General features: G+C 40.5%; 1 protein-coding gene across 2 annotated transcripts in view; it reads left to right on the top strand.

Annotated features, from left to right (window-relative positions):
- The first annotated feature begins 5,060 nt into the window (after positions 1-5,060).
- ctif (CBP80/20-dependent translation initiation factor) overlaps positions 5,061-26,148 on the top strand; it is a 48,675-nt gene continuing 27,587 nt past the window's right edge. The window contains exons 1-7 of one of the 2 annotated variants that reach the window (XM_020082373.2): positions 5,061-5,251; positions 14,153-14,390; positions 14,880-14,951; positions 16,384-16,506; positions 17,044-17,117; positions 19,049-19,153; positions 19,333-19,411. In XM_020082373.2, coding sequence (XP_019937932.1) covers positions 14,214-14,390; positions 14,880-14,951; positions 16,384-16,506; positions 17,044-17,117; positions 19,049-19,153; positions 19,333-19,411 — 630 coding nt within the window. In that variant the 5' untranslated portion in view covers positions 5,061-5,251; positions 14,153-14,213. The remainder of the gene's footprint in view (positions 5,252-14,152; positions 14,391-14,879; positions 14,952-16,383; positions 16,507-17,043; positions 17,118-19,048; positions 19,154-19,332; positions 19,412-26,148) is intronic. The other variant, XM_020082372.2, reaches the window with a different exon arrangement.

The following is a 26,148-nucleotide window of genomic DNA, read 5'->3' as shown; positions in this document are numbered from 1 at the left end:
ATTATCACCCCCCCCCCCAAACCCCAACTCCTCCATCCCTACCTGTCACCCTCCCTCCAGCCCCCGCTGCTCGTCACCTCTCCCTCTGGTACCTGACACATGTCTCACCTCTCCATCCTTCCCTCGGCCTCTCTCACCCTCTAATGCCACCCGCCACCCTGTCTCTCTGCATATCTGTCCCCTCATTTTCTCAGCTTTGCCTCCTCTACCTATCACTGCCCCCCCCCCCTCCCTCTCTCCCTGTGTCCCTCTCTACTTTCTGACACTCTATGTTCTCTGGTGAACTTCCTTCTGTGTTCCATCTGCCCCTTTCCCACCTCTCCCACTCCCTTCCAGCAGACCCACCTACTCAACGGGTGTTCGCCATACATGCAGGCGGACACACACGGCCAGGAGCTGTCAACGCACGTCCTCGGACGGTCGGGGCTCTGCTGAAGTCCAACAGCACGGGGAGCGTCGGGCTGCCAGGGATGGGAGAGGAGAGGAGGGGTTGAGAGAAGAAAGGCCCCTCTCATCCTGAAGAGGGAGGACATGAGACAAAGTAGAGAGAAAACAACTTTATTCTTTTTTTCTTGCCTGCGTTTTTAGAAAAGTATCATCTTTCCGCTGGAATAATTTTAAGTTTAAACTCACTTCCATTAAACACCCCCTCCTTTGACATAAACAATATTTCTCGACTAATGTTTGGTCCATTAATAGATTATTGATTTGAAGAAAATCAGCAGCAATGCTGACAGATGTTAATTCATTTGATCATTGAATTGTTTTGATAGGTAAGTAAAGTAGAATGGTACTGTAAGCAATAGCATTGCACACTAGGGTATCATATCAAATTAGTTGTGTTATTATCCACATTAATATTGATATATGAAGTAGTACCAATACAATAGACAACAAATCAGATACCGTATATAATATAGTGCAGTATGAGATCGAAACATAATAAGCTAAAATGTTGTGATACATTATTACATATTTATATATTGTTAGAGAATATACTATATTAATATTACAAAAATTACACATATTTGATATTTATGGATTCTTAAATGTGTGTTTTTGGTTGTGTGATGTGTTGATCAGTGTTTGTGTCTCCTGATCTGATTTTATCACTTGGTTCAACTATTCATGAGTTTATTATTTATAAATTGTAAGGAGTCCTTGGGTGTCTAGAAAGGCACGGTGAAATAAGATGGACAAATCAATGCTGATGTTTGTTGTCTATTCTAAAAGGTGACTCTCTGTGATAGTCTCCCCTTTTCTCTTTCTTATTTTATTGTCGTGGTATAGATGTGCCCTCTGGTTAAAAAAAATTGCCACTGTGATTTTGTGATCATAATTTGTTTTACATGGATATAATTATGAGGCTTCAAACAACATATAGTTAGTGAGGGCTGAGTGAGAATTCCTCCCGATCCAACCTGTGTTTTGGTTATTGTTTGGTAGGAGGTTAAGTCTATGGGGGGGGCGTTAAATTTACATATATTTATGTTGCTTGTTTATTTTTGAATAAGTTGAATAAGTCATGTGTTTTAGAGAAGCACTTACTTACGCCTCACTGACAATAGGTAACAGTAGATCTGTGCATCTATGGTTTACTGGACATTATAATGGCACGTCTCACAACACAACAGTCCTATGATCTGTCTACTGCCCCCACCTGCTGGTTAGAAAGCTATCATGTTTTTGTTACTCAACAAATTGAACCCTGGCCAATAGCTTTGTGTGTGTGTGTGTGTGTGTGTGTATGTGTGTGTGTGTGTGTGTGTGCGTGTGTGCGTGTGCGTTAGATAGGTTCAGTCACTTCCACCCACTTAGTTTCCCTCTAACTGCTGCACAGTGATCTTTCTCCCACACCTCATCTCCAGCACCCGTTCGACCTGACAGTAGAAGAGCAGAACTGCAGCAGACAGCTGCATCAGGGCCACTGGCCTTAATGAACTTCACATACTGACAAGCACCAGTAATCAGCCGCCCTGTCAGAAAACCTGCACCTACAGGAATAACAGTTTGCCGTCCCTGTGTTGTTTATATCACACCGTTGCTCTCACAAGCCACAGGAGGGGGAGAGTCTGTGACCTTAAGAGCTGTGGGGCCTGTACTGTCTAATTCCATGTTTATGGTTTTGCCTTTTATAACGCACACAGATGGAGCAGCCCAGGCCACAAGCACACGGAAATATCATCATGCGCCCTCTCCACTTCTAATTGGTGCCTTGGTACCATCCCTCTGCTGAGGATACAGCCTTGTGCAGGGCAACCTGCGGAGTAACGCCAACTTCTGCCTTTGCTTTTCTTCTTCTCGCTCAACAGAATTTACTAAGACCATGAAACCAGTGTAAAACTGATATAAACAGCAAAGTTCACTTGAACATAAAGGGACAAAATAGAGTTGTATGTATATTCATAAATGGAAGAAATGTGAGTGGGCTCATAGAGCTTTTAGATTTATGTGACATTGCTTCTACATATTTCTGACCAAACACATTAAAACTAAAATATGTATCTCCTCTTTTATATAATTAAATACATAGTAATCAGACACATACACCGGGAAGAAAGAAGTTTAAAACAATATGATTCTATTTTTCAAGGATTGCGTGCCATGCAACGAAAGTTGACATTTTTAGAACATTGAAATTACATGGCAGTTCAACATTATGGTTTCCTTGGCAACAGTGCAAATTACTTTTGAATCTCACCAACTTTTACCACTCAACTTCACACAAGCTTGAAATGTGCTGTTGTACATACTCGTTTATTCAAAGCAGATGCAAGATTTATGAATTCAGTGCATTGAAGGAAAAACGACATCACCCGTTTTCTGTCCTCCACAAAGAGCCTATTTCCGGATGGTAACATCACATCAGCTGTTTTACTTTTTCCAGTCATGATTATTTTTATTATTATCATTATTATTACTATAGGTAAACACAAGCATGTGAGAGGAGGCGATATGAACCGCGCCTGTCCACAGGGACAATGCACAGCACTATGGGAGGGACATGGAAGCCTGGATGACTTGCGGTGCTGTGGGTGAAGTGAAGAGGACAACAAAGTAATTATGGGACTACTAAGGATAGACACAGAACTGAAGCTGGGGAGCGAGAAGGAAAAAGGACTGAAAGGAAGGAGACGTATCTGGGGTGGGGGGTGCAGGGACCTGCTGGAGTCTCCATCACTACATGGGCGTTAATTAGCCTCTGACAGTGGTGGCAAATATGATTTGCACCCATCTCAAGCAGGGGAGGGGACATTCCACTTAACTGTGTGTTTAGCTGTCACTGCAGTGCACCATCCGACCTATCCACTCATCCTTTAATCTGAAGTTTACTCCATCTGTCTTATTCTATCTCTTTCCTCTGTTTCTATAAAAGACATTCAAAACCTCTGTCTTTTGTTTATGAGTCAATCAATCAATCAGATTTTATTTGTATAGCACTTTTCATCCAAAAAATGTAATTCAAAGTGCTTTACAGAATAAAAGCAATAAAAAAAAATACCCCCATCCCCCATCCACGCACAGAGCAAAGCAATATAGTATTAACAAGTACCGAGGAAATGCTGTTGTAAATCTCATCAATTTGAAATGAGGAAACACCAAAGGCAGGTAAACAAAGAAAGATGATAATGATAAATATACAATTGTTAAAAAAATGTTTCCAAGAAGTGAAAGGGATAAAGATAAAATGATAAAAAAGGAGTGAGTAAAACAATAGATAAAAATTTGGTCATAAAGGAAAACTTTTCAGAGAAAGTAAATAAGTGATTAAAAAACTGAATAAATAACAAACATAGAATGAAATTATAAATCTTTAAAAAGAAATGTCTAGAATGTATAATTAAATAAACAGATTAATTAAATAAATTAAAAGCCTGAGCCTGTAAATTTTCTTTAACTGCACTTATGTCATTTCCACAAGGGGGCGTAATTACATTGAAAAAAATCAGGTTTCAACTGTGCTCTGCGGACACTTGTGTTCGGTTGTCAAGGTGAGCCTCATATTTATAGAGAGAGGATGGCAAACTATTCAAACACACTTACCACCAACATACCTGTTGAACTGGATTCAAGCATCATTGACAATTAAAAGATTTGACACACACACACACACACACACACGCAACCATTGTAGCCCCACGTTGGTGATCAAAATATTCCAGCAATATTCTTCTCATTCTTCAGCTGCATGGATGAAAAAGTCAAAATAACAACATTTGATTATTAGCGCCATTACATCTGATAAAGTTTCAAAAATGATCAGGTTTATTTATTTATTTATGTATTTAGTCAATGATTTGTTAAATGGGCAAGAAATCTAGAGTGTATCATATGTGCTCGGCAATTGAAGACAGGAGCCATTATAAATGACAGTCAATCGGTGATTATTTTTTATGTAAATAAGATTATACATAAGAGAAGAATAAAAGAGTCTTATCATATCATTTTGTATGAACGCCCCTGTGTTACATGTGTTTGAGTGATCATCAGTGGCAGGCAGCTTAAGTCAAATTAAAGTCCTCGCTCTAATTGTAATTGCTTTATATTTGACAAGGTAATCCAGGTAATATAGTTGTATTAATTGACCCATTGATCGTAAATTAGTAAGCAAAGTGTAAAGTAGCAGAAAATAGAATTACAAGTACAAATACATGCACCTCGACCTAAGTGCAGTATAATGTACTCAGGTTATTGTTAATGTTAATTTACACAATACGGTTATGGTCGTGTCTATAGGTGATGTATATAGTCTTATATCTCAGAACATGTATTGTGAACTATGTATGACCTCTGACCTCACCACCACTTATTAAATGATTGGAAATGATTTTCTTTTCTCTCCCTCTCCACTATCATTTACTGAGAGATCTTGATAAATGTGTCGTCGACCTTGACTCTACACCTTTGACCGATCAGCTCCTAAAGTTACTCCAAACTATTGTCCCCACCGAGTTTGGTGAAAATCCATCGTCGCGTTGTTGTGTTGTTATTTCTCCCCACTCTCCCAGCTCCCAGATACTACGTTTCCCACAATGCTCCTCTTCCCAAGCGCACGTGTCATCGCTGCCAGCGAAACCCGAGTGAACGTCACATTCCTGCATTCCCTCCTCTTCAGTCCGGGACGTCGCAGGAGTCTCACACAAACTAATCCTCTCTCCCACCTCCGCTTTCCACCAGCACACCCATGACACGGCGGGTTTGATCCCAGGAGGTGAACCCGGGTTCCCCAGGAGTCTCCAGCTCACGTCGGGTAAGGGTTTATCTCAGTTTATTAAGCCGGGTGAAGGTGTGTGTGTGTCGGCTGGAGTGTTATACCCGTGGTAACCACAAAACTCTTTTATTTGAGAGAACACACCGGCTTTGGTGTGAGCTGTGGCCGCTAGCGACCTGCTCCCAGCTCCGTCTTCTACCAGGAGGCAGAACCGTTGCTGTTAGTACCGATGGAAGTGGCTAGCGTTAGCTTGGACGTGTCCTGTTGTTGTTTACAGTTGGACTTAGGAGCTAGCTAAGAGCTTAGCCGGCTGGTTAGCCGCAAAGCTTGCGTCACCATTGTTGCCGGTGATATGCAGCCAGGGCACACGCATACACACAGTGAGCAGGGCGTGGAGGCCCCTCCAGATGTGGCTTTGTCACTTTGACAGGGACGCTGCAGTCATGCTGGTTAGCATTAGCATAAACGACCTGTGAGGATACAACACTTGGCTAACGGTCACAGCGTTAGCATCCCAGAAAGCATGGGCGTGGTTATGAAAGTGCTACATACATGACTATAAATCCACCCACTTCCCCATTGACTGTGGCTGACGTTATGATGGAAGCGTTATGGTAATTCCATGGTATCAGCTGTGCGGTTAGCTCGGTTTCAGTCATCTTGCAGGACAGGAAAGTGCAGGAGTAGCTGTTCAACATGTTGGTCAGTGTGGCCTGACACTGCTGCTGCAGATCTGCAGCCTGCATCAGCTGTTGGCCCCCACAACAAAGACCGGATCCCAGCTGCTGCCAGTCAGCACAGAGAAAACACGTGAAACCATGATATGCCTGCAGCTCATATCCATACGAGGATCTGAGGTCTCAACTGAAGCACACACAAGCAATTAGTTTGCATAATGTTGGCTGGACTCGAACAGGATGGGTCAAACCTGAACCACGTGGAGGGTGTAGTCTTTGTCACTTTAAAATCTTTTAGAGGAGATATGTTGTTTATTCTACAGGAAGTGTTTCTGTTGATTTTAGTGTACACTTAACTTCAGTTTGCTCATAACATTCCTGAGATTCCCACCCTTCACAGAATGATTGGATCACAGAGGTAAAAGGAATGTTTGCATGTCGCCGCAAGTCACATAACAGAGACCCTCCTGACTCGATGGAGATGGGATTTATTTCTCACACTTTGATGCTGAAAAGCAAGATTAGATTTCTCTTTAACATACATCATTTTCAGCAGAGAACATAGGTAATTGAATGAATGGTCACATTAATCTAATCCTGCAGAGAGGACCATGTTGTTATCTTGTCCCAGTTGCAGACATATGCAGATTCTTTCCTCCGCTAAGTTGTAAATCAGGTTCTGCCAGAGTCTGATCCTGCACAGGTATTCAGTGTAAAGAGACATTCAACTTGGCTTGGTGCCCAGCCTAAGAAATTCATTTGTTATGTTGTGTACCCTTCATGAGCATGAAATACACGCTTGGGTTAATTTACATACATTACCGATAAACTTGTTGTCAGCAGTTAGACTGTAATTGACGTTGAGTTTTCATGGAATTAGACATACTTGGCTTAAGTTAATATGGAGTACATAAGAAACCACTAAACATGTTTCCATCTGATGCCAGAATTCACCTAGGAAATGTTTATAGCTGTGAGACTGCACCACCACTTAAGTGATATGAGTGCACGATGACTGAACCGTTTAATCATCTCATGACAGAATTGGCACGTGATGTTGCAGTAGCATTTTATTCTGGAATCTGTTACAAGAAACTGACCTAATCTTTGATCATCGTCTGTGGAAAGGCTTGGAACTGATCAATAGGAGCACCCTTATCATCAAGCCCAAAATGTTCCAGGACTATACCTGACTGCATATAAGAAACAGTCCATTTTATTCTTGAAAGTTAAATATTGAGCACTAAAACAGATAAATTGTCATGGTCTTGCCACAGTTGTCAGAAAGTGAGATATTGCCAATGTTTAAATTTGGCCTGAAATGCAGCTTTAGTTAGACCATCTGTGTGATCTCCACTCCCAGCACATATGAGCACTGCAGTGATGTGATTAATGACTGAAGCTGCGAACTCTGCCCTCGCAGGTCAAACAGTGACAGCTAATGAAAGAAAGTTTGCAACATACCAACACCAACAAATACTAACACCTGCGTGTATGTGAGAAGCAGAATCTAACCCTTACCTCTGTGCCTCATGTTCAAGCAAATGCCAAGAGACAGGGTGGTGTTCTAGGGTTGTGGTGTTCACCCATTTGTACGCATGCAGTGTTGTGCAGAATGCAGAGGAGGAGGGAAGACAGCTGCATGTTGTGGAGGGAGTAGCCTGCAGAAAAGTAGAACACCCTTAGTCGGTCTGCGTAGCCTCATTTCAGTGGGAACTGCTGCTCATTAAGTTGCCTGTAGTGTATGGATGAATGAGTGGGAAACAAGAGGAGGGGGGGGCATTGTATGGTTCATGAGTGAAGAAAACATACAGCAGCTTTGTGAAAGCTGAGATAACATGTGATTTAAAAGCTGAGAAAGGGTTTTTTTGCAGGAATGCAAAGTGTAAAACCATGTGTTTTATAAACCACAAATTTATTCGAAAAACAAGCAATGTGGGCTTTCTGTGGTTGACCTTTTTGTTCTCAGTGTTACTTGTTTTGTCATCATCCCATTTGTTCAGCTCTAACCAATAATGGCCTCTGCTTGGGTGCAGACTAACCTTTGTTGTCTCTCTTCACTTTTGTTGCCATTCAGCTTTGAGGCCTCAGAAATTCTCCATACATGTTGTGAAAGCCATGAGCCGGGTTAACCACCCTCACTGTGTGGTTGTGTGTGTGTGTGTGTTCAGAATTGAACAGTACTGCACATGCCCAATCCTCTCCCATTAGGTCACTTCAGGGCCATAGGGGGACAATTGGGTTATTGTTTTACGTGTATACACACAAACACACACACTCACCCATGTGCATGCCATCTTCCCCCAGATTCAGGTCATTCAACTCTCTGTATGAGTAAACACATTTACTCAGCCCAGTTTATTTCAGTGAATGGAAGACAGGAATTCTCACTCCTTTTGAAGTTGTTTGTAATCTTAGCTCTATAAACACGTCTTCCTGAATTACTCCACACTGGCCCACAGTCTGTTATCAACTGATTCTGCAGGACCCTTTAGGAATATGATATTTGTTTCACAATTCCAACTGGCTACATGAATTTTCCAAAGCATAGCAGAGAAGGGACAGAGCATCATGTTCTACAGATATGTTTTTGACTACATGTGGACAATTACGACAATTAAAAATATAGGTAGACTGCAGATCTACTGAAGCAAAGGGACAATCATTTTCTTAAATTAAAATATTTTATATTACAAGTAAATTTTACATTAGCCAGCATAAAATAAAAGTTTAGTTAAGCGTGGTTGACATTAAGTTTAGTTTAAAACACTTTTCATCAGTCACCTCCCCTGCCCTCTAAATATTAGCACTGGCCAATAAATAACCAACATTGGTCAACCACTATAAGAGATTGAAGCACAAAGGGTTACAAGTAATGTGTCAGGAATCACTCTAATTTGAAAACTTGATTAAATGCTCTCATTTGTACAGTGAAATTTAAGGTATCATGCTCCTGAGGCTGTGGTCAGGACTAGACATGTAAACAGCCAAGTTGTGATTTTCATGCATCCATATGTGCATGTAATGTGAATTATGTTAATGCAAATGATCACATTTGTGTAGAAAATGTATTGGTTATTGGTTCCTCATATTTATTAGCAAATATGTCAAACTTGTTCTCAAAGACTTTACGCTGCTATCCTGCTCTCAGATCCGGACTATACCCATTTATATTTAAACCCAAGTGGGAATTTGCTAAGACATCCAGTCTGTAGTAGACCAGATTAGACGTATTAGCAGCTCTCGCTGCATGGGTTGACTTGGACTCCCACTGAGGAGACTGGGTCTCATGGTCAGCTCTGTTTGGGTTGTAAGGATCATTGATCTTTGGCTGTTGTGTAACCAAATCAAAGAGTGCAAATCACTGATGGCTCTGGGCTTGTTTGTCATACATTACACAGTATTTTGTGTTGCTGTAGCAAACCATGACACAGCCTTTATGATGTGTGAGGAGACATTTTTTTCTGTAGTGCTATTGTGTGTTTGTACACAAAGTAATGATGGTTTACTTGGTTATTATGCCTAATATTCCAGAAATTACTTTTATTAGTTGTATATCTTGAGAACAAGACATCCATTATATCTGTACCCACTGTGAGATACTCAATCTTTCTTAGATTACTACAATTTGACAATGGAGTTCAGATGTCTTTTAACAAATCAAAATCCTTATTGAAAAAGCAGAAGAGAAAGGTGGAAGCATGTCCTTAATGAAAGGAAAAAGTTATCAATTTGAGTTTATGATTCCAAGAAAAGCTCTGGACAACTCGACATGCTACTGACCATGCTCTTGATATAGTCCAATAGTCTAAAACACGGAAGGATACTGCACAATGTTTTATGAACACAATTTCCTCTTTTTGTGTCTTTTCGGTGATCTATCCTGGGATAATATTTGTGGTGTAGACCGGCATTTGTCACAGCCTCTTAAACAAAGAAACGTCGCGCTGTCCAGTGCCACGCTGTGTCTGTCTGGCCAGTTTAGTATCTGTCTGGTTGGTGCTGGGCCCCGGGCGCAGTCGTTGCTACATCAGTGGAGCTCAGGCCAGGACAGTGTGGCAGGCAGCTCTTTGTTGGAACAGCTGAGGAAGGGAGTGCAGAAGGGTGGAGACAGGAAAGAGCGAGGTGGGGAGGTGCTCAGGGTATATGGGAAGAGGGATTGACAAACAAACAATTTGCATGTGCCATTTTAGGGTTTTGAAAATTGTGAGAGGCATTTTTTTGTGTTAGCTGACGTTTCCTGGATTCTATGCCCCTTTTAAAAGCTCTGTTTTTCAACTGGTTTCAGTATATGCCACATATCTTCAACACCTGATTCCAGCTGGGGACCTTTATGTTATGCCCCTTCTCTCTCCCTGATGTTTGCTGTCTGCCTCTTAATACTAAAACATTATCAGTTTCTACATTGATGCAGCAGAACCAGAGATTACATCGTTTTTGTTCTACACGGTCTACTTCCCTGTCAAAATCCGGCACCTACATCTCTCATAATGTAACATTCACAGCTCAGTTTTGTTATGATCGTAAGGCTCGAGGAGAGATGAGCTGTGGGCTACATAGGTCTGATAAGCTTAGTTCTGCTTAACTGCACACACCCAGATTGTGTTCCTTTTTAAAACTTGTTGTTTTCTGATCCAGTGGACACTGACTCACATCAGGGCTTCATACAACGTGAACACAATGTGATGTGTAATCTGCACTAATCGAGAAACAAATCAACAGATTAACTGATGATTAAGATCATCTGAGTTGCAACTGCTGCTCGTTTTCTCTTATAATGTGTCCCAGAACCTGGGAGTTCATTACTACAAAGTTCAAACCAATGCAGTTTTTATAAATGCTTTTTCCCTACTCATTTACATCAATACATTCTAAAGTGAGAGCCCGTACCATTGCATCATCTTAAGACAAGACTTGTGCTTGTTAAATTTGAGAAGCCCTGTGATGCTATTTGTGCTCCTGACCTTGCAGAGTCAGTTTCTCTGTTTAGACAAAGCTCAGAGGGCCAACAGCCTGCTGTTCATGCTTTAGTTTGTTTTTCCCTTGTGTACTTAAGACAGTAGCTCTTTCTTTGAGCAAGATAAATCTCCCACTCGAGTCTCCTCCCAAGTCCATGCATGATGTTAATCACATGAGCATGAGTCTCACATGACCAAGTTGGTGCCACCCTTGAACATCAAACTGATCTTATGTTAGAAAGGCAAACCTCTTTCTCCTCCATCTGAAGAACATCGATTTTATTGATAGTAAGCTGAAAGCTAAAGCCTCAGAGAGCACATATTAGAAAATCATAGAATAGATGTTTGCAGGTTTGGAGCAATGTATTAAGAAAGCATAGAGAGGACTTAGTGACCCATTTCAGATACAGCAGGCCTGTATTATAATGCATAACCAGTAGTTACTTTGGATATTAACATTCATGTTGTCTGGGGTGAACGTAATGTATTCACACGTCTGGAGATTTGCAACTCCTGCACAATACGCATGTGTAAAGTGTCACACAAAGGCCACTATAAAGTAAGTGGTAGATGCCAAGGCAAAAAGACAGAACCAGATGAGAGCTGTATTAATGGATGGGTCAATAGCTGTGGGCAGTTTCCCCTCAGGCAGTAATTCTAAACCAGATGTCAAGGACAACAGGAGGACATCCACTGTGATATGCTTCAATTAACCTAGTGTCACAAACATTCACTATTACTGAAGCTTCTCCATTCATTTAAACAGTCTTAAAGTTAATTCACTTCAGCACATTTGAAATTAATTGACGAGATGAAAATATGTTCAGTGCTGTGTCCTCCTCCTTTATGTGAACAAGAGAGGAATACAGTATTTTACCTCCTTTTCACTGAGAAGCTTTAAAGACAGGAGGAGGCTATGGCTCAGGAGATAGCAAACTAAAAGGTCACCAGTTCAATTCCATCTGCCCCCATTCTGTGTCTCGAGGAGTCATTGGGCAAGATACTGAACCGGCTGTTCTGGCAGTGAGTGATTGATGTGTGATAAAGTGCTGCATGATGTGCTGCATGCAATGTAAAGCACTTTGAGTGGTAAACAAGACTAGAAAGTTTGCTGCATAAATGAGCATTTACAGTAAAGATGAATAAAAACCTTAATGACACAATGGCACCAAATACCAAATTCTAAAAGTAAAATTAAACTCTGTTATAATACATGTTTTACTGCAGGACTGTTTCGATGAAGTGTATTACATTGTTTGGGACTGGTAACTTATATTCCAGTCAAATCCAATGTGACGCTGCACAATATAACACTGTCCAGCTGAAAATAGATGCTTGACTGAATGAAATTTCCACATGTTCATTTGTTTGTCTGCTAAGTGTACACTGTTGTGTCAGGAGGCTGTCAGTGAAGAGTCTGTGAGGATTTACAGAGCAGCATGACTTGGACGACTGGGTGATATGTGTCCTATTTGAGCTGAGTTTACAGGCTTTGGTGTTGCAACATGAATGGTCCTCATTTTGGGCACACGATCGATTTTCGACACATGATCTTGCCAGAGGTGGGACAGGAAATTGACACACATACAAAAAACGGATTACCCTGAAAATTCAAATGCAAGTAATAAAAACAGTGGGAAAAGTAATAATTGGGAAAAAATCTGAATAATTAGAACTTGCAAAGAAAAATGAAATTGGTGCACACTGTTAACTTGCTGTTTATTTCCCAACTTCTAAAAGGCACAAGGTCTGAGTGCTGATGCATCTGCAGTCTGCTAGCTGCAAATCACCAGGCTAATCATGTATAGATGGATTATACTATTGACACAAGGTCAGATTAGAAGATATTGACCATGCTGCTTAGTATGAAGGGATTAAGCATTTGTCCTGAAAGAACATAAAGGAAAGCAGCAGGACAGTCATAAGTAAAGAGCATGAGACTAGTACAGGTTGCAGTCTCTTGCATAGCAGGGGTGCCGTCTCATTGCCGACCCTGAGGTCTGCTCTTACACTGCAGCATTTTCCTCTCAGTAAAATAGTTTTGAACATGGTTGTTTCTATTTCTGGAACTCAAAAATTAATATAATTTTGATATTCTTGCTTTAGTTCTGTTGAAATGGCGTGTAGTGATTACTTTGTTCACCTTCTTGTTAATAATATATGGTCATACACAGTTTAGCTAGTAAGATCAGATTTGATGTTAAAACCTTTTTTTAAGAGAGTCATAGACATTGCATTAGCTCTGAATTTACAACCAATAGATTCTTTAGATCTAATGTCGCTGACTTGTTTGCTGTCCCTGACTTGTTGGCTAAAAATGCACAGGGCTCCCCAGTGAGTCCCCAGAGCTCAGCAGATACAATTCTGCGTGCTCGTGGGCCATAAATCCTCTTTGCATGGCTGGCGATCAAGCCATGATGTAAAGGAGCTTAGTAGCAACAGACAGGCAGGCAGGAAGCTGCTTCCCTGTCGGCCAGGGGTCAGGTGATCAATGCTGACAGCACAGAGAGAGAGAGTGATTGCAGGACAAGAGGTGGAAAAACAAAGAGGGACGTGCACATGGGGAGGTGTGTGAATTGAGACACCAGAGGGAGTTTGGCTAGACAAACTAGCAGACATGAGTCACAGGATTTTTCGTGATGATGAAGATGAGTCTGATATAAGATGGGTGAAAACACAACCTGGTGTCCTCTGTAGCTCCACAACATTCCTGCTGTTGGATCGTTTCAAAGCAGGCAGTCCAGATATGGATGTGTATTGGATGGATTTCCACAAAACTTGTCAGAAAGATGTGATATGGGTCAGGGAAGAACCCATTAAATTGTAGTGTGGATCCAGATCTTGGACTTTTTTTAAACTTTACATTGCGAGGTAGGACATTTTTAATATTTGACGCTGTACTGATTGTCTAGTTTTCATTATGGTTAATTTTTTTCCTCATGAAAAATCCCTGATAGTATAGTATAGTATTCTAAAGCACAAGAATTTATATTCACAGTATGTTATTCAGCCAACAGTCCAAAATTCAAAGATATTGTCTTTACAATTACATTTCAATTAAACATAAAATTATCACATATGAGATTCATGGAAAGGTTGGAACTAGAAAATACATTAAAACTATCAATTTATTTACCTGTCTGACGATTACATTATTGTCCCTGGGTTGCTGGTGTTCTTAAAGTTCCTATTGTAAGTGTTGGAGTCAAAGGAAATGAATGCCCTGTTATGGAAGTTTCTAATTCGTCAGACTGAATTTTTTACCTCTCTCCCCTCTCTGCATCTTTCTTTTCCACTCTCCACAGGTCACTTTCCTCCTTTCCTCCCCCCTCCCCTCCTCCTCCACCAATTGTAGCGTGGGTTGCCATGGAGAACTCGTCTGTGGCGTCTGCGTCGTCTGAGGCCGGTAGCACACGCTCACAGGAGATCGAGGAGCTGGAGCGCTTTATCGACAGCTATGTGCTTGAGTACCAAGTACAGGGGCTGCTGGGAGACAAGGCAGACGGAGACTTGGACTTGGACAATGGTGGCAAGGTGCCACAGGTCAGAGCCCTGTTACTTAAGTATATAACATGCTTTCATTCGTCCAATATTTGAAAGCAGCAGTGGTTACATTTAGGCAGCGGTGTCTCTGCTTTGTATCCACAAAAAGATGCACTTATTGCACATATTATTATTGTAATGTATATAAACCTAGACAAACACAGAGGTGCATCCACCAACACTGCCTCTGGATAAGCAACTGTCCTGTTTTCTGCATGAGAGTCAACACACACTCACGCTGCTGTGCTCCACTGAGCAAATGAAAACACTCAAAATAGCCCAAGTTGAGATCCGTGATACCATTGGGGGTCATTTAAAAAAGAAAGACTGTTAAGAAACTCATCTCAAAATATGCCATGATATAAGATTTGTCTGCCCTACGTCTAAGTTTCTAGGGTTTAGTATCTGTTTAGTTTGTTTGCTGTCTTTATTTACACCCCCCACATTTCACATATAAAAGTGTCTTCTACCTTTTTTTCTCTTTTCCAGTGGACCGATGACTGCAATGACAAGAAAGATGGCAGCTGGACTTCTTCTCGGGGGAGAGGCTCATCCAAGCCTGTAAGTGTGTTAGTGTTTTGCTTATTTCACAGCGTTGGACTTCAGCTTCATTAATGAATTGACTGTTCACAGTCTATGGGCTGAAGTAGCAAAAAAGGTTGGGTAAACCGTACCTCTCCATCCATCACAATGGATGTTAAGATGGAAGATTTGTTTTAACTCAAAATTTGCATTAAATTTACACGTGAACAAATTGATGTGTCTGTAGATTAAAAAATAGCAACACCTAAAAATCAGTGATGTAATTATAGCTTTGTAGTGTATTATGTTTTTGTTTATCATTTTCATGCAGAATCCATTTTCATGCTGGATTTTGGTTATGGCCTGAAAACAATAAGTTCAATCTTAATATTTTTTTTTCTCTGAATCAGGTGATGAGAGAACTCATTCTTTGTCTTTATAATCATTTTCTGTCTCTCTTGTTTGTTTTTTCTATAAATCTGAAATCATGTGCATCATGTTTCACTTTGCAATGTCTCCTATTGCATCCTTAATTTTTCATTTCTTCTTTTCCCTCTCATCTCATCCTTGACTTACCTGTGCTTGTTTGTTGGCAGGCTCTAACTTTAATGATCTAGACTATTATTGCTCCTCTGAGATTTATTGGAATGAGTCATCAGGAAGTGAGTAGTGAGGGAAAAGCAGCATGGTTGACAGGTTCATAGAGAGCAGAGTGCGATATGAGAGAGGATGGACTGAAAACAAAATGTCAGTATTTACATCAATACACCAAAACCTTAGCAGAAATAAAGTCCCAGAGATCGTGCAACTGCCTTTTTTCGATTTGTTTTGACATTTAGCTCCTGGAAGTAAGAATAAGAAAACAAACCTCAGCTTGAACCCTTGTGATTTGTCCTTTCTTGCAGTGTATAGTGAACTCAGAAACAACTACAACTAACAGGAGCAATAACAGAAATAAACATGGTAACAACTAGAATGTACCCTTAAATTCAATTAAACTGTACCTAATTTCTTATAGAGACGTATATAGGTCTCTAAACATGCTGGATTTTTTTCATCAAGATCCATGAATTGCTCTCTTGGAAAACTGTGGTGATGTGTCAAAAATGAAGTCCCTGGATCTGCCGCCTAATCCTCATCGCACCAAAATTTGATGAGGTCTTCCCTGACTCATATCGTATCTTGTGTGAATTTAGACCTTTGTATTAAGCAGTACAACACAATACAGGCTCCTCATATGCACAAAATCAGTGCAATTTTGCAGGAGAAATAGTGCACTGGCCTCCATTAACAAAAAGTCTGACCAACCAGCTCCATCAGAGAGTGTGTTCACATGGGTTTAAGACTAATATACTGTTATTAATATTAGTGGAACATACTTGTTTTGTTATATTTTATTTTAAAAAGATGTTTATGTGTCAGATTAACTGACCAAAAATTCAACATATTGACCTTGAATTAAATCTTGCAGGACGAGTGGGAACACAGCAGTAATGGCAGCACAGGTTCCAGACCCAGTTCAGGCTCCAGACCAGGTTCTGGCTCACGCTCTGGCAGCAGAGGCAGAAACAATCAGTTCAAAGGCCCTGCAAAGGTAAAGATACAACTGTGTGTGTGTTTGTCTGCTATCTCATGTGTTTCTTAGTGCTAAAACATCCCCTTGGTTTTTCTTCAATGATCCGTCTTGGTGAGAATTTGACAGACCCAGTATTGTTGCTACTTCCGTCACATGACTCTTACCGTGCTCATCGTATGGTTCTCGTGGGAGTCTTTACCCGTTTTTAATCATGAGCATTTAAAAGCATCACCACAAATCAATTTTTTATTACCTATAAATGTTGAAAGGGCTCCTCTGGTTTTTCACATGAAGATCAGTTTTTGAGAGAAAAGCTTTGTTAGAAACTGGACCTATACATGAACATTTCCCAGGCGAGAAGGGAATATAATGTATCTTGTTGAGCTACATTATGGGGAGGTAGGTGCATAAAGCCTACATTATATATACATTAAAAAATACCTGTTTATAAACATTAATTACAGGCTTAAGTAAGCTAGAAATGTGATGCTTTGTTCAGTGTGTTTTGTCATCAAGTGAAAACATTTTCTTTTCTTTTCCTCATGTTCTGTCTAGAATGGGAACAGAGACTGCTCCTTTGACATCCTGGGCACAGACATATGGGCGGCCAACACAATGGACTCACTCGGGTAGGTGCCTCATTGTTTTATACGCCGAAAATGTCGTACAGTCTACTGAGTCTGAATTTTAACCATAGCTTCTGTGGGTCATAAAACAGATAACTGTGAAAATGTTAAGGAAAAACAGTTTGCCTTTCACAGAAGAGCACAATTGTCAAGGTCAGACATGTTTACAACAGTAAATAGACACCTGGGTTAGCCCTTGTCACCAAAATCTCTCGAATCACAGTGTCTTTTCAACTTTACATTTTTACACATGTATGTCACTTCTTTTTCATCCAGAGATAATTATCAAATTAGATGACTGACGTTTATCGTACACTTAACTCGGGGCAGGGAAATTCTGGAAAAGGAGAAGCTGACTTGGACATTTGCGTTCTCACACACAACCGCTGAAAAATTTCAGGAAAATGTCCACAGTTCAGTGCATGTCTGAAAGCAGCTTAAGACAAACATTGAGTCCTAGCTTTATTCTCTGTAACAGTCCTATAAATCTCTCTGTTGCTCTTTCAGTGTTTATTTCCCCTCAGCTTGATTTTGCTCATCTTATCAACAGTTCCATTTTCTTAATTTGAGCTCAGCAAATCAATTTAGTTAGATCTGGCCCAGATAGCCCAAGACAGTGTTTCCCAGATTTGGCCCCCAAGACCCAGATCATTTCTGGCATATAAATGTATTGTGGGAAATGAAAGGAAAACAGATTTATGTAAAGTTCATCCAGTTTCTTCTTCTAACGCTGCTGGTGATTCTTTGATTCTTCCCACAAACTATTTAGTTTCCGTGTTTCTTCCAAAAGCTACATGTATATTGCACCTGCACGGCTGCTTTAAAATCTTGTTTCTCTTTCTACTGAGAGCAAATCTTTACAAAATGTTGCTCAACAACCCCCAAAAAAGCAGAAACTGGAACTCTGAGCAGAACAAAAGGTGAAAGACAGGAAATAAGTGACACATAAATCAATCTCATTGGAGAGAGAGAGTTGGTTGCCATGGTAACGGCCGCACAGCAGCTTCAGATACCCAAGTTCCAGCCACGTTGGCACATCTGAGCACACAATGAAGGAGTCTGGATGATTTAAGAAACTCAGTGACTGAGACGTAGAGAAGTATAAATTTAAAACTGAATGACAATTAATATAAAGTAATATCTGCCTTTCTAGTTCAAGCTGTGTAAAGAAATCTCCTTGCAATTGAAACCTGTTCTGTAGCTTAGTTTATAAAAAAACACAAATGCTGTTTCAACCTCTAAAATTCTCTCTTTATTGCATTAAAGAAATAAGTGCCTCATCAGCGCCATCTAGTGGTTCAATCTATTGTAGTGTCAGTGATTAATAGACTTTACATTAAAAACAGATGCTCCACACGTCTCCTTTTCCTGTCTTCACAGACTGCCTATTATTATTGTTTTACATTGAAATGTTCTCAATCTTCCCTACTGTCTGTCTATTTCTGGATATATAAAGTTGTCTTCATAAGGAGCATCTGAAGTTAGTGTTCAAACTGTTCCGCTGTTGTCACACATGCACTGAAGTCCGTACATTATCCTGGTTTTCTCCTGCTGCTGTGAACGTGTGAAAGGCAACACCAGAAAAAGTCTGGAAAACTGCGACTTGTTCATGCCTGGAAAAACCTTTAGAGGAGATTCAATATCAGGTTTTGTGAGAATAGGTTAAGCTGTACTAAAAGCTGATTTAGGACACAAAGGCAGACATGACCTGGGTTGTGTTTGATGTTACTTAAAGCCAAACATTTACAAGAAGAAATGCCATGATTGTTACAAGGCACCGCTCAGATTAATTCACTCACTACCTGCACTCTCAGATAATATAAAATAACAGAAGTGTTTAATTGTTCATTATTTACTTTTTTCCTCTGCTGTGTTCAGCTGTATGGATGTTGGCTTTCTCCAACCTTTGATTCGTCTTTGTCTCTATATTGAAGAGGTGCAGGTTGGGACGTGCAGCCGGAGAAACTGGACTTCAGCCATTTCCACAGGAAACACATCAGAGGAACGCCAAAGCACCTGCCACACATTGACAGAGAGGGGTAAGATCTGCTTTCTTTGGTTCTTTGTTTGTGCTGAACTGCTCTGTGTTATCATTTGTTCTGATTGCTTCATATTATCTCAGTTAGAGAACTCTGTTTCTCTGTGATCACATTGAGAATGTGTGTTACTCATCCCTGAGCATTACATTTCATTGATTCTTTCTCGTCGTCTCTGTCAGGATGAACAAAAACAAGTTCGAGGAGGATGACGGCATCGACATGAACGACATAGAGCGGTTCTTACCTCATCTGCGCTCTGTGAGTCACTAATTGTTCTCTTTGTCAATCTAAATGCTCTTGTTTAGATTGTCTTCACACTCTAACATGTGCTATTTCTTTATGTACACACTTTTATTGCACTACTGGCAAAGTGTGTTCTATAAAACACCTTTTATAACATCTGTATTGACACATTGGACTATGACCCTGTGTAGACAGAGAGCCTCTCTGCATTAGTTGTGTGAGACTGACCTCTTGTGGTATAATGGAGAAATACAACTAAAAGGTTGAACAGAGCATGACTGCAGTTGTTAGGGTAATTATTAAATAACAAGAACATGAAAGAATTTATTTATCCTTCGTTTAACTAGAAAATCCAACTGAGATACAAATGTTCTTATTTCAGGGAGTCTCCTCAAGATGTGCAGCATTTAAGTTTCTTTCTATTAAAAGTGAGATCACTCTTTACAAATGGATTATAAACAAACCTTTGGTGACTCCTACTGGGCAGAGACTGAACTGAGCTGCGAATGAAAAAGAGTAGAAGTGTGGGACTGACCCCTGGTGTTTGTATGTGTGAATAACAATGAGATGATATTTTATAAGGCATTGCAATAACTGCTTCATAATGAAGTTTATAAATGCTCTGTATTTATTGAAGTCATTAGAAGTGTAATGACAGGAGGATTCACTGCATCACGGTTCAATCAGACTGTATTAGCTTAAGCTAAATTGCCAACCGAGTGAAAATACTGGTATTTGTAAAAGCAGCGGTGGTTTTTCTGTTGGTTTCCAATTTTAACAGTATTTTAACTTGAGACAAGGTTCAAGCTTTTCCTCATCTGGCTCAGAGTAACATTCACATATCAATAAGAACACTGTTCTTTTCTTTTCTTTAAACTAAAACTAAGAACAGAGTAAAGGCATATTACAACAACACCTTTTTAATTGCATTATAATGTGTCACTAAATACGAGGTATCTGCCATCAACAAGTGAAACTCATTTTGCAGCTGTGTGTGCCAGGGTACAGGGTAGTGAGCATTGTGTTTTCCAAGGGTGGCAGAGGTCACTGCGTGTCACTGATGTCAAACTTCTCTCTTCCTACCTTGCTTTCTGAGCCAAGATGTCTTCCATCGTTCATAGGGTTTGAGCAGCAGTGTCTTCCTCTTTCCTTCCCCTCTTGGCCTCTGAGCCAAGCCGCGTCTCTCATGGAGCTTCAGCCAAGTCGGTCCTTTAGTTGCATTACCAAGATGGCTTCCGCATTGTATAGTTTCTGGGCCAACTTTGCCTCTTCCGTTCATTCAGTTAGGGCCAAAAAGAAGGATCGGGTCTGTCTGGCGTGCTTGGGATCGGATGTGTGTTAGCACTGGGACACAGTGAGGTCAGATCCACAGAGCTGAGTGCCACATTTTCTCTCTTTCTCTACCTCACATTCCTGAGCTGTTTCTGACTGTCACATTCTGTCTGTGCCAAGTGTCGTGCACAGTCACGCAGCGGTGACGCCAGGTCATGATGCCAAGTTGTTTCTGGGTCTAATGACAGGAGGTTAACTGGGAGGACACTTAAGTTTCCATTTTCCTCTTCCAGTAATTTTAGAGAGAGACCACACTGTAAAATAAAACAGTCAAACCACAATCATTGTAAACTTAAGCCGAACTGAGGTAGGAGCGGTAAACCAATCAGTATCAATTGTATATTTACAAATCGTTCATGAAAAGACATAAGAAGATTAAAAACGGTTTGAGAGAATAACATAAATATGTGGATCAGAACTTTGTTTTTAATCTTTTCTCTCACCTTAATCATCTCACGACCTCTCAAATGTATCTTGTGAGCCTTTGGAAGGTCCTGACTCCTAGATTGGGAACCACTGCACTGAAAAAAGCTCCACCTCACTGATGCATAAGCATTTAATATAACAACTGAGTTAATATATCTATTTAATTATATATCAGCCACAACTCAGTTTCAATGTAAATTTTATTTATATAGCGCCTAATTATTATATACATTATCTCAGGCAAGACACACTAACGTGGAAGCCTTAAAAATGATAGAGAAACCCAGGTCCCACAATGAGCAGAACTTTGCTGACTGTGGAGAGAAAAACAACTTATTATTTGGAAGAAACCTCTGGCAGAACCAGACTCAATGTGGGCAGCCATCTGCCTTAACCGGTTGGGGTGAGTGGAGAAAAAATGGGAAGAGAGGATAGATGGGTGGAAGAGAGAGGAGAGACACTAGGAACAGTTGTGTAACCATCATGTTTCAGCTCTGACAGAGTTGTTATATATTGGGGGCATTTTACCAGTACATTTGTTTTTGCTATTAATACTACTACAGAAATCATATTTGTAATGTAATATAATGAAATAGATGTACAAGGATGCAAATACCTCTCCCATTAGCTTGTGCTCCAAGCTTTGTGGATGGATGTATTGTTTGTCTGTTAGATGGTCATATTTGTTTATCATCACCATTTAGCATTTCTACAATCATAGTTCTTGTAACTAGGCAACAGTAACACCACTCTTTCCCCCAGTCACCACCTTCCAGCTACTATACTACATCATCCACTGTTCCCGACTACATTCCACGCTTCCTACCAACCCTCACTTCCCCTCTCCAGGAGCCAGAATAGATTTACAAATAGCCCTGGGACGTGGAAAACATCTCGTTCTTGTGTGTGTGTGTGTGTGTGTGTGTGTGTGTGTGTGTGTGTGTGTGTGTGTGTGTGTGTGTGTGTGTGTGTGTGTGTGTGTGTGTGTGTGTGTGTGTGTGTGTGTGTGTGTGTGTGTGTCACTCAGTGAGAATGGGCTTCCTCCTTTCGCCCTTAGATTCTGCTTCACCTCCACTGGCCACTGAGGAAGGTCATCCTGCACCAACCACAGCCTCACGTCTAATGTCAGGTTCTAATGACAGAAGAATGCAGGAGTCAGAAAGCAAATATGTGTGGATTCAATCCCGGTATCACATAGATCCTGAATAATATGATGCATGACCACCTAGTTATTTTACTGTATAATAATTATAATACTTGGATTTTGTAAAAACAATTAAAAATAACGCTGTAAACATAATTATTTTTTGGCCCAAAACTCAGATTTGTTGGGGCATGAGTTTATTTTAATAACTTATTAAACTTAAATTTAGCTTCATCCTTTTAAAAACCTTCCGTCACAGTATCAGTACTAACTAATTTTAGTCTGATAAAGTATTATCTTGATTTTTGTATTACATAATAAATATAATATTATATATATATATATACATAATATAAAAACATATTTTGTGTAAAGCAGCAGTGATTAGTTAATTTATCGAGCACAAATTATAAATTGAGAAAATATTAAACAGATTATAATAAAAATGGTCCTTAGTTGTAGCTTCAATCTTGTGTTGTAAAGTTAAACTGAAAGATATTACTTGCCTTGTCAAGTGCTACATTCTTGGAAGGAAAAGATTTATGGCCACAAGATAAAATGCTTAGAGACGATAACACAAGCTGCTGATCTGAAAATGGAGGGCACCAGTACAGTGGGACATGGTTAGACCCAGGAGAGAGGGAGAAAGTGGCAAGTCACTGAGGAGACATCCGGTCTGGTCTGTACTGCGGACAAAGCCGTCCAGCAGGAGAACAAAGCTGGAGCCTGGAGCTGAGATATACCAGACTGGTTGGCCCCTCTGTCTGGAAGTGTACGTGCCGCAGAGCAGGACTCCAGTTGAGAGGGGACACTGGGGGTGGGTTGAGCTCTTTTGGTGGTCTGGCTGTGAGCTGTCAGTTTGTCAGAGAGTTTGTCTGCATTCAACTCAGTTTTCATTTCACACACATTTACTGTCTCACCTCACACTCATTCTTCTCTACCATCGTTTTACCTCATCTCCCTTCTGTGTCTTCCTATTTGCCGCTTCCTTTTCCCTACCCTCTCCTGACCACAGTCATTACACTCCGTCCCCCACCCCTTCTCTCCTCATGTCGTCCTTCCCTCCTCCCCTCCATCCTTCAAATGCTGGTGGGCAGCAGAACAATATCCAGGGGGTCATGGTGACCGGCAACCCCCTCCCTGTGGTCTCTTCCTGCTATTGTCCCTCGTCCTACTGCTGCTTGGCTCCTGCACTCTATCAACCCCACACATAATGGCTTAATCACCACTGTACACTGTTATACTCTGGGCTCAGGCATGGGAGAAACACTAGACACTTGAGTGTATGAAAGCAGGATACCATGGGAAATTTGTGACTAATCCCTCAGAGGTATCTGATTAAACTATCACATGAATTACAGCCAGAATACGTAAACATGTACAGAAAGACGACGTAAATTATATTTATTCTGAATGCTTGCCTGTGTCTTTTAAAACAGACTAAAATGGAGTGCATCTTTTTAATGTGGACTTTAATTTTTTCTCTTCAGCTGGCTAATGTGCTTGGCATGTTACTCGTGTGCTTAATCCTAGTAAACAATCATGCCATAATTAGGTTTATTTTCTATCCTGAGCCTCTGTTTGCAACCGGTCAGTTGCCTGTGACTGTTTCCCATAGTCTCAATTTATGCCCTATATAATACAGCTGTAACATCAGTTTGTTTCACTGCCAAGATGTCCCCACAAGAATAGGGGGGTCGTCACAATTGTAATGCAAACCAGACCACACAAGCAAACACAAAGCACCAGGCCTGATCCTCCAGAGAAGATGCGGTGACTGTCAATGTGATGCAACACAGAGAGCACATATGATTGAAGTCTTTTTTTTCATCATGGCAAGTGATGGCTGGAACAGAGCTGTACGCATGTGAAACCTGCTGCTGCGGTTGTCGGATGATTACAATTCTATAGGGTACCAAAGGTTTTTTTTTTTCTCTGACATGATGATCCAACAATGGCTCCATCTCCTCCTGTAGCTAGACCCCCTAAATTCTTTGATGTACCTGTCTGTCAGTGCTCTGCAGTGGCCGCAGCCTCAGATCACTTATTAAATGAGTCATGGATGTCAAGACCTCATCTCTGTGCCTCTTATCACCCATTACCTGCTATACCTGACTGTGGCAGCTCGTAATCTCCTCTCTCTGTGCTGCTGGCAGGCTTCAACTGCAGAGTCAGTTACATGAAAGGACTAAAAGAAGGGATCATGAAACAGGGATTTTACTGAAAAACAATTTGAGGAGTCTTAAATGTTAAAATGATTTATAACACGAGTGAGCTAGACGCTGTTACAGCAGTACATGAAAGTGATCATTTCAACATGATGTAGTATTTTCTGTCATTTCATTCTCCGGGAAGGAATACAGCTTTTAAAAAGCTTTTAAATATGTTTTGATTCATAGTGTAAATGCTGTTCAAATATAGATCTTCTATGTTGTCACCAGTACTTCTTACAAGTCAATGTCCCTTTTTGATTTCACTTTTATTAATTTAAAAAAAGTAACACAATTCAGATTTATCTTTAAAGAAATTACACAACAATCTGTCCTATTGGGCACAAAGTAAAGTAATTTCAGCACACCAACATTTAAGTAATGCAAAGAGAAGAAAGAATCTTATTTATTCATCTATTATTTACTTTCTAATTCATTTATGTATGTGCATTTTTAACAGTCAGACACTGGAAAACCCATAAAGGATTCATTTTCAAATACTCAAATTATCACCACCCTGCTCCAATCAGCTAATTTCTTTTGATTTGTCTGTGTTGGTTCATGCTCAGCACCTTTTTTTGTTTTTTTTGGCTGCAGTAGACAGATTCCTATGAAAAAGCTCTAACATCCACTGTATACTATCTGTTCAGTACCAAACGGCACAGTTAGAAACTCGCTGGTGAACATTGTAGAACATTTAGCATCTTAAGGGCCTGATATTTCCATCATTATTTCAGGAAGTTTGGTTTAAACATAAAGAGAGTATATATAGGGCTTAGATTTGTGCGTGTAACAATACATGAACCACATAATCAAAGGAACAAAACTCCAACACATGCAGCAGAATAGGAGGACTTAATCTCCACATAGACACAGGAAGAAGCATTATTCATTAAGATTTTGTATGTGGACAAAATGCATTTCTGCTTCCCTCTCTGTCTTTTACGTGCTCACTATCTTGTATTTACAGTCGCTCTTGTCACCGTACTTGCTCTCTCTCACCTCTGCTCTCAACAACCTGTCCTGTAATGCCACCCCTGGGGCAGTTTGAAATTTATTGCTTTTGGCCGAAGGCCCTCGCAACATAAATAAGCAGAAAGAAACAATGGGGCCGCCTGAATGAGCATCGTGGCAGAATTGTTGCGCAGTAGAAGGGACAGGAAGACCTGCACTTCACTTTCTATGCTATTGAAGAGAAAGTTCTGTAATCGTTCGTTGTATTCTTCACATTTCCATGCCCATTCGCTTTACTCATTTCCTTACTTTCCTTCCTTGTTACTTATACCCCCTTTCAGGCTAAAACAGCGTCATTGTTATGAATGGATCAACAATGGTATCTGACTGTCTGTGACCCTTTCGACAAAATTCTCGGAAAAATTAAACCACCACCAGGATTAAGTCATGAAATTTTAAAAGTACGATGATGTTAAGATATAGCTCGTAGCTCAGTGGCTACGTGGTGGAGTTGTGTAAAGGACACATCCTCTCTGTGAGCGTCCCAGGTAGCCTCTCCCAGTGACCTGTGATTTTTCCTGGAATGCTGCAGGGTATGTCAACTTCCCCTCAAGGCAGACGCTCACACCCAAGCACATAATACAGTGCACACACAAACACACACCTCAATCAGGTTCATACAATTT

The sequence above is a fragment of the Paralichthys olivaceus genome, chromosome 18, assembly GCF_024713975.1.
Source record: "Paralichthys olivaceus isolate ysfri-2021 chromosome 18, ASM2471397v2, whole genome shotgun sequence".
NCBI classification, from domain to species: Eukaryota; Metazoa; Chordata; class Actinopteri; order Pleuronectiformes; family Paralichthyidae; genus Paralichthys; species Paralichthys olivaceus.
The sequence above is the reverse complement of the archived record's forward strand: the minus strand, read 5'-3'. Positions and strand labels throughout refer to the sequence as shown.